General features: G+C 38.8%; 2 protein-coding genes across 2 annotated transcripts; one reads left to right on the top strand and one right to left on the bottom strand.

The window, feature by feature from the left end:
* Positions 1-6: 6 nt before the first annotated feature.
* Positions 7-1,158, bottom strand: tbcc (tubulin folding cofactor C). The gene has a single exon (XM_083556166.1). It carries the CDS (start codon positions 1,141-1,143, stop codon positions 52-54), a length of 1,092 nt encoding a protein of 363 aa, XP_083412292.1. The 5' UTR covers positions 1,144-1,158; the 3' UTR covers positions 7-51.
* Positions 1,159-3,203: 2,045 nt separating this feature from the next.
* Positions 3,204-11,488, top strand: bicral (BICRA like chromatin remodeling complex associated protein). The gene is given in 12 exon segments (XM_083555882.1): positions 3,204-3,237; positions 3,240-3,323; positions 5,479-5,524; positions 5,850-5,898; positions 6,092-6,157; positions 6,243-7,634; positions 7,743-7,812; positions 7,893-7,992; positions 8,100-8,245; positions 8,352-8,446; positions 8,591-8,693; positions 8,775-11,488. Coding segments are annotated over 12 exon segments (2,622 nt in total). The 5' UTR covers positions 3,204-3,233; the 3' UTR covers positions 9,242-11,488.
* Positions 11,489-12,177: the final 689 nt, after the last annotated feature.

A 12,177-nucleotide genomic window follows, 5' to 3' on the forward strand; every position in this document is an offset into this window, starting at 1 on the left:
AGCTACATAATCAATCAAAAACAATTTAATTTAGAGAGATGAAAAGCCAGATCATGCTTCTGGCTCTGCATCGCTCCAACAAGACGTCCTCTCAGACTCTGGAATTATAGTCCAGTTAGGTGAAGGCTTTCCAGCAGCAAGCCAGTTGAAATCATCTACCTGGGACCAATTGTTTCTTTTGGGGTCCAATCCAGACACTCGGAAATCATCATCCAGTTGAAGATACTTCCAGTTAAAAGGAGCAAAACAGATACCTTGACAGTCCTCTATTATTGCTCGGCTCGTGACATGGAGGTATATCTGAGTTGATGCGGTGTTGTGGGTGCGCAGCTGCTGACAGGCCAGTACCAGAGTGGAGTCTTTACACTGGTCGACAAAAACTGAACTGGATACAGGCCCACTGAGGATCTGGCAACCCCTGACATTTTTAATATGTAGGGTACTTGGTGAGCCATAAAGTCTCACCTTGCAGTTAACCAGGTTTGACAACAGCACATCGTTTTGCCGGATCTCATCTGAATATTTGATTAAAACTTCGTTTTGGGCATTTGAGAAGCCACACTGTTCACCAGTGATCACTGAGTCCACCACGGAGATCCCGGGATCTGCCTTTGGTTTATCTTCACTGCTGGATGGAGGGACTGCTGGCTGTGGACTCGCCCCTGCAGTACGGGACCGGAAAGCGAATTTCTTTTTGGGCATTACCTCTGCTCTTTTTTCAGCTATAGAGCTCTGCAATTTCTGCAGAGACTCTTGCGCCTGTCTCAGCTCGTACTGTGTGAGAAATACCGTGCTGTCGTTCAGAAACTTTTGCAGGTGTTGAAGCTGGTTTGTGGCGTCTTCTAAAACCTTCGTGGCGTTCTGACGGTCAGTCTGTGTGCAGCCTGACAGCATCTCCTCAAGAGCAGCCTTCTCGGCGCTAAAAGTCGCGTTGAAGTAACTGATCTTCTCCTCCGAAACTGTCTGGCTCTCCTTGACATTTTTCCGGCGCTCTAACTGTTCCAGTCGCGCCTGATCCCGTAGTAAAACACTCTCGGGAATTTTTACACCGTCACTCGGACACAGTTTTGCAGGGAACCCATCCATGTTGGTTATGAAAACGTTCTGCTCAACCAGGAAGTAAAAAGAAAACGCCGGGATCATGTGGGGTTGTAACAAGCTGCATGTTGATTGGACAAAAATCCCACCGCCTATCTTAACAACGGCTTGATTGGTCAATTTTATTCTACTGCATATACTGGCACTGAAACAGGGAGGGTCTGTACATTACGTAATGAGTATTGTACAATTACTTTGGTACACACTAAAGATCTGGCAGAATTTTATATGGGCAAATAATGTTATTTTGCCGTTTTATGTGATTTAGAATCCATTAAATAAGGTGCAAATAAATATATATATATTTTTTTATATAAAATGTTATATTCACAGACATACATTCACTGTACGCTTTAATAGGAGGCACATCTGTATACCTGCTCAGTTTCACAATCAGCCAATAAGGTGGCAGTGACACAAGGTAGAACATCATTCAGATACAGATCAATGGCTTCAGGTATTATTCACATCAAAAATCAGAATGAGACTTTGGCCATAGCATGGTTGGTACCAGAAAGGCTGGCAGTACATCCTGTCTAGTCATTTTCCTCTGATCTTTCTGTTTTAGCCTTTGATCCATTTTGTATAAACATTAGACTGTTGTGTCTTAAATTCCCAGGAGTTCAGTGGTTTCTGAAATATTCTAACCAACACATCTGGCACCAAGAATGGATAAGTGGTTAAGTCATATAGATTACATTTTTACCACCCATTCTGATGTGAACTTTATTTGAACCTCCAGACCTAGATCTTTAAGATCATAACTGCGTAAAACTGCGTAGATCTTCAAGATCAAAAACTGCATAAATGAATTCATGAACAGGTGTTTCTATCATAGAGTGTAATTTTCCCATAAGAAATTTTGGCCATGACATTAAATCCAAACATTATACAGTGTCAACAATTCTTAAATTACAAAGAGTCTAGAAATGTTGTATGATCTGTATGCTCTTCTATGTATTGTTATGTAAAAGAAACAATGGATAAACGTTTACAAATACTCTCTTCAAACTGCTTCACTGAATTACACAAATAAAAAGTAAATTTTTGAAAAATAAGATGGCAGGTGTGTTTTTTGTGAAAGTAAAACAAGTCAAACATTTGTATTTAGTGCATTTAATATTTTTTTATTAATTGTCTCTAGGGAAAAAATACGATATAAATATGTAAACAGTAATAATTAAACACTAAGACAATATAAGTAATTAAAAAATGAAGAAAAAATAAAGTCTACTTTAACATCCAAAAGAATGACATTGTAGTTCTAAATCTTTAATGAAAATGTGATAAGACATTGGATTAGTATTGTTATTATTATCAACAATAACATTAAATAGATTTGCTAAATACAAAATGAAAAAAAATTGAATACCATGAGCTACAATTTATTAAATATATGTTAAAACATTTACTAATCCCATGTATAAATACTCTTCATTTAAACTGTTGATAAATTAAATGTGGTAAATTATACCACTTTTCAGAGACAATATGATAATTAAAATAGCACACGATAAATTGTTTTTTTTTGGGCGTGGTCAAAGCCGGGACCCCGCCCCTATTGCTTAAATACACCTTTATCACTCTGAGGATAAACTGAACTCTGAAGTAAAGCACAGAACCATTTAATCATTTAGATTTCTTTGAACTGTTCTTTGTTTCTTGCTAAAAATTAAACGCTCTTTTTGCTCGTTTTCCCTTTCCTCGGTTCTGCCTTCTTTTGCAGTCAAGACTATTCAACAATGGCATTAAATAGAGTGAATACCATTACCGACATTTTATAAAATGTAAACAAAAAAGTAAATCATTTAATGAATACGCTTAATTGAATCTGTTAATACATTTAATTTGGTCAATTTACAATATTACAATGATTTGATTTTCTGGGCGTGGTCCCATCGGAGACCCCGCCCCCTATGGCTGAAATACTCCTAATAATCCAACTGAGAATAAACTGAACTCTGAAGTGATTTTAAGGGTGTTATAGTGACCTGAGAGCTCGGTCATATTTACCTGTGTGTGTTTTAGTGTGATGTGTTGAGTCTTGGAGTTGAGTGTAACACAGTGTTTGTGAGTGTGGTGTGGTGTTTGGGGGGCTACAGTTGGTGGTGGTGTTGTTTCCCTCAGGGCTGCAGATGCGCCTTCTGCTGGAGCAACGCCGCCTCAGCGGCCCGTGCAGAGATGGCGAGGAAACCCCGGTGACACGGCACTGCTTTTTCATGACGGTGAGTTTCCCTTTGAGTGTATTATAATTTTGTGATAAAAATTTCAAGGAAAAAACACACACGGCCTCCTTCCACCCCTTCCTTCGGGGAGGGAAGAGTGAGCGCGGAGAGAAAAATCTATCTGAGACACAGCAAGGACAGTGAGGGGAAAATATATAGGAGTGGGAGAGGGAGAAGAAGAAGGAGGAGGAGGTGGAGAGGAGGGGGAGCAAATTAAAAGTTGCCAAATGGAGATATTGGGTTTCAAGAGGAGTGAGACAGGAGTAAGGGTTTGCCTCTTTTTCAAAGTCGTCTTTATGTTCTGCAAATGGAAATAAATAGTTCTTGTTCGACACGGATTTGCGTTTCGTGCTGGTTTTCTTTTTTTGCTGTCAAAATGGACTCGTTTCTGGAAACCTACCGTCGCAGGCTAGCGTCCCCCCCCTCCCCCCGGAGTCCAATTAGATTAAACTAAATTATGCTTAAAAATGGATCAGGTCGATCTTCTGTCGTTCACCTCGAACACCTACAGCGTGGTTTGTTTAGACAAACATCCGAAAATCGACGCGGATCAGATCAAACCTGGTGAATGGTCGCTAGTCCAATGGTGGCCGCGTCTTTGAGTCCACCTGAGGCAGGAGTTAAAGCTCTGAGATCACTGAGCTGTCCTCTGTCCCCTGATCTGTTTTCTGTTCCTGGACAAAACCATGCGCTCTCTCTCTCTCTTTTTTTATGGTCGTTCTCTTCCTTTTTCTAAGTTCTACCTTCGTTGCGCAGTCGAGACTATTCCGAGCATAATGGCTAAGCTAAAAATAAATAAATACAATAAAACAAAGCGTCGGAGCGATCAGATTGAGATCCGACCCGAGTGTAGATAGAGTGAACAGTCCCCCTGTCTGCCCGAGTTTAAATTAGGATGTATATTGAGGGTTGATGCGTTTTTGCTGCGTCTCCTTTCCGCCCCCCTGGACTGCAACAATCGAAGAACTAAAGCTTCGCTAGCTTTTTTTTTTTATCATTCAACTAGAGGAAGGAAACCTTTTCTCCACCCTTAATTATCTAGAAAAATATTCACATTACAGACACTGAACAAATAGGTGCTGTTTACAAATTCTGGCTTTAATATGTAGATCCCTGACTGAGTCTCAGACTGCACTCATTTTACTGCAACAACGACATGAAGCAGCCATTAAACCAAAGCCGGATACACAATTTTGTGTTATTTTCAGACTTAAAGTGCAACGAAAAAAAACGTGTTTTTGTTGTTTGTGGCCGTGTGAAGATGAGTTATTTACAGTCACATCTAAATATACAATTAATGATCACTTGCATAGGAATTGGTGCGTCTCAAAAGGCTTCTACCTCAAAATATATTTTTCAATTTGTGTGCCAGGTTCTTGTTATTTAATAAAATAATTATTATAATAAAAGCTCTATGAGAGCGTCCAGAAAGAACGTCAAACTCCTACATCTGCCCCACCATGCTCTGCCCTTCCCCCTTCGTGCCTGTGCATTAGTCCCTGTTCTTATATAAATTGAAGGGTTTATAATCATTTATGACTGTAAATATTTTTTTAACAAGACACCAAAATGCTAGTGCGTTTCTCCTGCTACTCCTGTGTTTGTTCTGTAAGCGGTTCGTTCAAGGTTGGAGTTTTAGCAGAGTGGCGCAGTTTCAGGCAGCAGCCGCCATTTTACACGCAGCACGAGGAGTTGCTTTGTGTCGTGTGGATTTAAGGCGCAGACCCCCCCCCCCCCCACACACACACACACACACACACACACACACACACAAACACTTCAGCATCAAACATTTCATATCTAACTATTTCATATGTCCTACTGTGTTCATGCTGAATGATGGTTTATGCAGATAAATTAATAAACATATCAGACACACAGTACACTATATTTCACCCCCTACTTTATTTCAAACTACTGTCACATGCCACATGCACACTTTGTACTCAACATGCCCTGTACTTAAATTCACATGTTCCTAGTGCAATGTGTCTTTTCAAAAACGCCTATTTAGGAAAAAGTGCAATGAAAACCTCTTTTGGGTAAAATATTTAATAGAAATTTTAAAGAAAAGTCCTCATAAATAAGAAGAGATCAAGATATAAGCTCGGGTCTACGGTTGTAGTTAAAGCAAAATGTTTTTCTTGATTTTTAGGTGTCATGGATGATGAAGACGATCGCCGTCTTCTGGATTTTATTGGGTGAGCTGGATAATTAAAGTTTACTTAATATTGCTCACCTTGACGGTATCTTGACCAAATAGTAGCACGATTTGTAGTACGTTGTCTGGACAAGGGCGTCTGCTAAATGGCATAAATGTAAATATAAGAAGCAGATGTATTACTAAGCTTGTTGAATAGATATTTATTCCATACTTCTTTTTTTTTAATACATTAACTTTTTAATTTTTGCCGCAGCGGATTAATGAAATGCAGAGAAGGCTCAAATAATGAATCCCATCGTTGTAACCGTATCATTTAAACACAAACTCTAATATGAATTTCTTTTTTCCCCTTTTATTTGCAGAGATGTACAAGCTCTAAATGACTATCTTCATGGCTCCAATAGCAAATCAGTAAGCGTGTCAATTTTTTTAGTTGTAGTGCTTATGGGTTGATGATGTAGTACAGTTTATCTCTTAAATGTTCAATTCATTTTTCAATGCATACAGCGACCCACTTTGCATTTTCATTGATCTAACTTGCCATTCACCATTTATTACCATTTATTAGCTAACCCTAGCTTTTCATTTTGTGACTTTGGAACAGTTAGAAGAGGATGACCTGACAAATGCGGCTTATGAATCTGCAAGCTCATTTTTCACAAATGATACAGTAAGCATCTTTCTATTGGAATCTAAATAACCAGTTAGCTCAGTTTAAATGACACCACAATTAAATTTTTTTTCCTACTGCTTAGGGTGGCTCAGATGAAGGACTTAAAGATGGCCACAATCATCTGGAAGAGTTTGGTGAAGCTGGTGAATCTGGACTCTCCAGCAGCCTTCAGTTTATCGAAGATGAGCTTGACGGTGGTGTCTCCCCGAGTGGAGGAGTTGATCTTGTTAGTGAGGACCAACCTTTTGATATCCTCCAAAAGTCTCTATTGGAGGCAGATATCACAGAACAGACTTTGGCTGAAGAGGCATTGTTGGATTCTCAACCAGCTCTGTGTCCTCCCACTGCAACCTTCCCCCAGCAGTTGGTCTCTGGAGGACTTGGAGGCGTTTCAGGAACTGGACTGTTGGCTCCAATGCCCCTAGCCGGGACACAGTCTCAGGCTTTTATTCAGCAAGTTCCCCATCTACCATTGCAAAATGGACCAGCAGGACATATTCAGTTAGTAAGCTCTCTTAATGGAAATACTTCCCCCATGATGACTATCAAGAGCCTAGAGCGGCCTCAGATCCTCTTGAGGCCTAGTGGAAATGCAGTGGTGGGAAGTGCTGGGCAAGGTACAGCTTTTGTTCCTTCTACATCTGGCCAGGTATCTGTTCCTTTTAATAAAGGGCCAATACATCTGCAGAATATTATCATTCAAAGAGGTCCTGTACCACAGTCAATGGTCAGACCGATTCAGCCCAAGGCCCTGCAGACAGGTGGACAAACTGTGTATAATTTAGGCAACCTAGGCATCCAACCCAACACCACGGCTATTGCAAACCAAGCCAATACGATTGCTTACACAGCCAACGGATCTCCTCAGACTACCCAGCATGTAAAGGTTGTGAGTCAGGCCACCAGCATTGTAGTACATTCTCCCTTTGGACAGCAAGGGCAACCGCAGGTCCAGGCCAGTCTTCCCCAGGGGCAGTTTTTGCTACCTTCTGGCAGCACTGTTCATGGGCTTCAGGCAGTGAATGGCCAAGTGCTTCAGACCAACAGTCAAGTGGGTGACCCATACTTAAATAGCACTACTACCTATTCTATCTTGGCTAATCAGAACACAGCTGTGCAGATTATTGCTGGGCAAAACTTTTCAGCTAGTGGGCAGATGATTGTGAATCAAGGTGTAGTTAATACAGGTCAGATAGGGCAAGCCTCCCCTACAGGGGTAATGCAGGTTGCTCAGAGGCCTGGTGTCCCTGCCAAAGTCTGGACTACAAACACATCATCAACTCCAGCTGCTGTACAGTCTTTGCAGGCACCAAACCGTCTCACCATGGTAAACTCCACAGGGCAGACTCATCTACAGATATCTGTTAGCCCGGGACAGCGTCTTCTAGTGCCTGTGGCACAAAACAGCACAAACTCGTCACACACTGCTGTCCAAGATCTACAGTTTGAAAAGCAGCAGGTCCCTCTCAACCAAGTAAGTAATTTGTTAGTAATTTCATGCTCTTCCCATTTTTTTTCTCCAGATTTTTTATCAAATGTGTTACATTTTTAAACCTAAACAAGATATTTTCTGATTTAAAAGGACTCTATATTACCAAATCAAGTTCAAACAAAAGCCCAGACACAGCTGGTTAATCTTCTTGGTAGCAAAGGTATGGCTATGTTTAACATTTCAATTTTAGTTTTCTTTTTCTGACAAGTTTAAACATTGTTAAAATGTTTACATTAAAAGGTGTGAAAACCCCTGGCAACCAGGAATCATGCCAACCTGCCAACCTTCTCCTAACTACTTCAAAGAGGCCTGAAAATATGCAGCTCAGCAGAGGAGGAATGTAAGTGTCCAAACAGGCTATTTTGCAATTTTACTTCAAGTGTAATTGATAACTATTATCATGTTGATGGATAAAAACATTTTTGGTTTAATCTACACATTTTACAGGGTTCTTGGGCAACTTAAGCGGGATCATACCAGGGTCATATCTCCAGAACGTACACCCTTCACTTCACTAAATGATGTCATTGACAGATTGCTACCCTATCATGTGTTCCAAGGGGAGCCACCCTCTGAGGAGGATTTTGCCAAAGGTCTAATTTTCTACACTTTAATCCACACTGGAAACATATCTATAATTTGCATCTAATTTCGTTCTCTCTAAATACGGCAAGCTTTTTGTACTGTTTGTGTCTGCAGTGGATGAAGAATTTGAGGGAGTCGCCACACAAGTGTCAATGAGAACACAGTCCATGGTAAACAAATACAGACGCTTGCTTATGGTGGAGGCTGAGGTAGGTTCACCTCAAATATTTACAACAAATCAATCATCAGTCCTGCATTTTATTTCAAGGAATTTGTACCTGAGGGGCCTTTAGTGCCTATGATTAGAAGCAGTTATAAACAAAGATCGGAACTTTTTTTTTTTACTCTCGCAGCGGTCCAGCCCTTCGTCTGAAATAGTGATGATTGACAGGACATTCAACCAAGAGGAACGGAACAACTTGACTCATGATAAACGAACAGTACTGGTAGACCCAGGTAAAACATGCATTAATGTAAAGATATGCTATTTTACCCATTTATAGTTTTAATTGACGGTAGAGTACTGCTCTTTTGTAGATGGCTTTTTAGAAGAATTTTGCTGTGGACCTAAGAAGCTGACTTCAAACTCAGGGGCCATGGATTCAGTTGGTCATGAGGAGATTCCCAGTTTGATGGAGACTTCCCCTAGCCAAGACACTCCACACGTACAAGGATACAATGAGAGGACAGAATGCCATATAAAGCCTGCTTATAGGACAGAAGCATATTCAGATTTTGAGGATCCAGGTGGTGGGGGGCATGAAGAAACCTTTACCAAGAGCAGTGTAGACATGAAGAAAAATAAATCCAACATCATCAGTAGCAGCCAGCACCCCCAAAACTTTCACCCTGCCCAATACTCCACATCTCCTAGCCATTCTCAGCACAGCTCTGGCCATTTCTATCCCTCTGAACAACTCCAGTCATTTGAACGTGGTCACGTACAAATATCTGACACAGATTCTGTGCTTGAAGCTGCAGTGAATAGTATATTAGACTGTTAGCAATTTTTTCATTTATTAAGATAAATACTGTCACAATCGTGAGTTAAATACTGCAACATAATGGATGCACTTCACAGCAAAAAAAATGTTTGTGCACAGTGTCCCTCTAGTACATGGTAAGCAGTGTAGAGAAACAAATGACTGTGCCTACTGTTCTGGAAACGTTTACATGAGAGCCTTTTTGGGAGTGCATCCACACAAAGCAGTAAGGTCTGATGTTTGAACAATGCTGGTTACACATTATTTATGTGTATGGTGTGTGTGTGTGTGTGTTTGCGTGTGTGTTACTGTCTCTGTAGCTCTGGAACATACATGCTCATAGAGATGCTAGAATACTCCTGTGTGAAGTTACACTAACTCTGGAGGTTTCCTGAGTCCTACCTAGATAGGTGTAGGCAGGTGTCTTGTGTGTCTCTAAAAGTAGCCCTTCATAAGATTTATCAATTTTGGCATATAGCGTTCCTTTATTTATTGATTGCTGCAGTAGTTTCTGACCAAAGTAAGACATCTAAATACAGGCAATCTTAGTCGTTTTAAAGTGTTTTGTATTCAATCCCAGTCCTAAACCCTCCTTGCACTGCACATTTGTGTTTTCATTCTTCGTTGAATTTTCAGATGTACTTATGGAAGAGCTTGAAAATTAGCTGAACTGGTTGAAATCCTAAACTATGCAGTCCAGGTGAGGAATTGAATACTGTCGTAAGAGCAATGACTATGCTCGTTTTCTTTTATTTAGCATTTAGTTTTTGTACCTTACAGGTATGTGACCTCCTGTCCACAGAGACAAGCTCACTTTGAGTGTTTTTTTTTCTGCAGGGGAAACTATGTCCTCAGATTGAGGGTACAATGTTACAGTCTTCATTTTTTTTTAAATGATTTTTTTTTTCCCTTTATGCTGCTTCTAGCCCCGGATAGAGAAAATCATGCGTATCTGTAGTTTGCATTGCCATGAGCCCAGAGATATACTGTTCAAAACATTTTAATTTTTCCTGTGGCTGCTGTTCCCTGCTGGTCAGGCCATGTTTTTGTGTTTTTTTTTGTTTGGTTGCAGCAACTAACATTTACACACGTAAAACACCTTTATTCTTTTTTTTTTTTTTTTTTTTGACACGTGTTTTCTGCAGCTTGTCCTTTAGTCACAGTTTGGTGTTTTGTAATTGATTTGAAGAACCAGCGTCTTTATATAATGTGGAGACGTACCTTCCCATTTGGTTAGTTTTGGCAGAGATGAACGAATCGCATGTGTTCACCAAGTTAACAAATTTTTTAAACATTTTAAAGCCACATGCACAAATTTTAAAGCTACTTTATATAATCTGCAATTAGTTCAAAGAATTAGAATTATCTTCAGTCATTAAGTGTAATACCTGTCAATTACATAGATTTCTACATCATATAACTGCTGTAAACCAAAATATTTTTGTAGTATTTCTAGAAATACAGACAACTGCTTCAGAAATGTGGTTCTTTTTTGTGAATTGCATTCAGAGCTATGCCTAGGATATTGAGGTGGCAAAATGGATCCATAATGCAGCGTTTAGGCCTTTCTTTGCTTTCATTTGGTTTTGAAATTTCTGACTGCAACTTTTTTTACCGCTTGTAACAAGTTAATAACTTGTTTAACAACAGGAACGAGACCAATGCAGCATAAACAGCATTGAACATTCAAGTGGGTTTTTTTTTTTGTCTGCATGTTGAAATTGAAAGGTTGTTTGTGCCTAAAAAATGAGTTCCTTAATCATCAACACTATACTGCATCTGTCTTTTCCAGCAGTTCAACCAAATTTGATGAACAAAAGTTGTACAATGACGTGATGTTTGTGATCTGAGCTTGTGTGGGTGAAGGAGGTTTAGCATGAAGACCTTTTTGTTTAAGGGGCTTCTTTGCCTTAGGAAAGTCTACATGAAGACAGTTTGAGCATTGTTTTATGGTACGTGTGTGGCCTTCAGTTGATCACAACATCTTCATGTTGAAAGTTTGAAGTCACCATGCTTAACATTTCATTTTCATACAGAAGTTTATTTGCAACATTTGTTTTGTATTAAAGATGAGAGTACAACAAAATATTTATAATTTTTGTAAGAAAAGTATGGAAAAACGAAACAAAAAGGAAGTTATTTTTTATGTTGGGTATACCTTGTTTATGTGAAATCAAAATATATGGTCAGATATTGATTTATTGTTTCAATTGTGCTCACTACAACAGCAAAGATCAATCAATATTAAATTCACTTTGAATACAACAATTACTTTGTGGTACTTGATTCTTTTGATCTGAACATTTTAGTTTAAGCATCCATCATTAATAAATCTTCTGACCTTATATGTTTAGAGGATAAATGTATTTGCTGTGTTGAAATTAAAAACATTACCTGTAAATGTATCAAACTAGTTCTTCAATCAAATCACAGCCATCATGACCATCAAAACCACAAAAAGTGTAATGTATAACATTCAAAACAAAACTTTTTTTTTTTTTAAATAAAAAATGTTTGAGACTCTTGATGCCATCCTCTTCTTAAAAATATAGAAATAATTGCTTTTTTTCACAGTTTACTAAATTTAAATATTTCAAAGTTTCTTAACAAGTGCTGTGACTCGGAATTAAACATTGAGTGTTGTAAGATCTAATATTTGATTTGTGGTAATCGTTTATCATTATTCACACTTAGATATGCCAAAGGTTGTAACAGAAATTAATTGTGTTAAAATAGTTATAAATAGGTTACTTTATAAATATGTAATTTGTAAATTTTGCACTTTACATATTACAATATGAGGTCAATATGATTTGAAAAAGTCCTCTGAATACTCTAGTGATATTTCTTCCAGCGGTGTTTTTCTACAAAACAATAGAAGATAAATTAAGCATAAATAATTATTTTTAGACATACAGTATATTATACTTTTGTATACCATTCACAAAAAATGGTAT

This window comes from Silurus aristotelis (genome assembly GCF_946808225.1).
Source record: "Silurus aristotelis genome assembly, chromosome: 12".
Classification (NCBI taxonomy): Eukaryota; Metazoa; Chordata; class Actinopteri; order Siluriformes; family Siluridae; genus Silurus; species Silurus aristotelis.

What these genes read in the sequence shown, in the direction of transcription:
- tbcc (XM_083556166.1), bottom strand. Translation starts at nt 1,143, where the DNA reads ATGATCCCGGCGTTTTCTTTTTACTTCCTGGTTGAGCAGAACGTTTTC.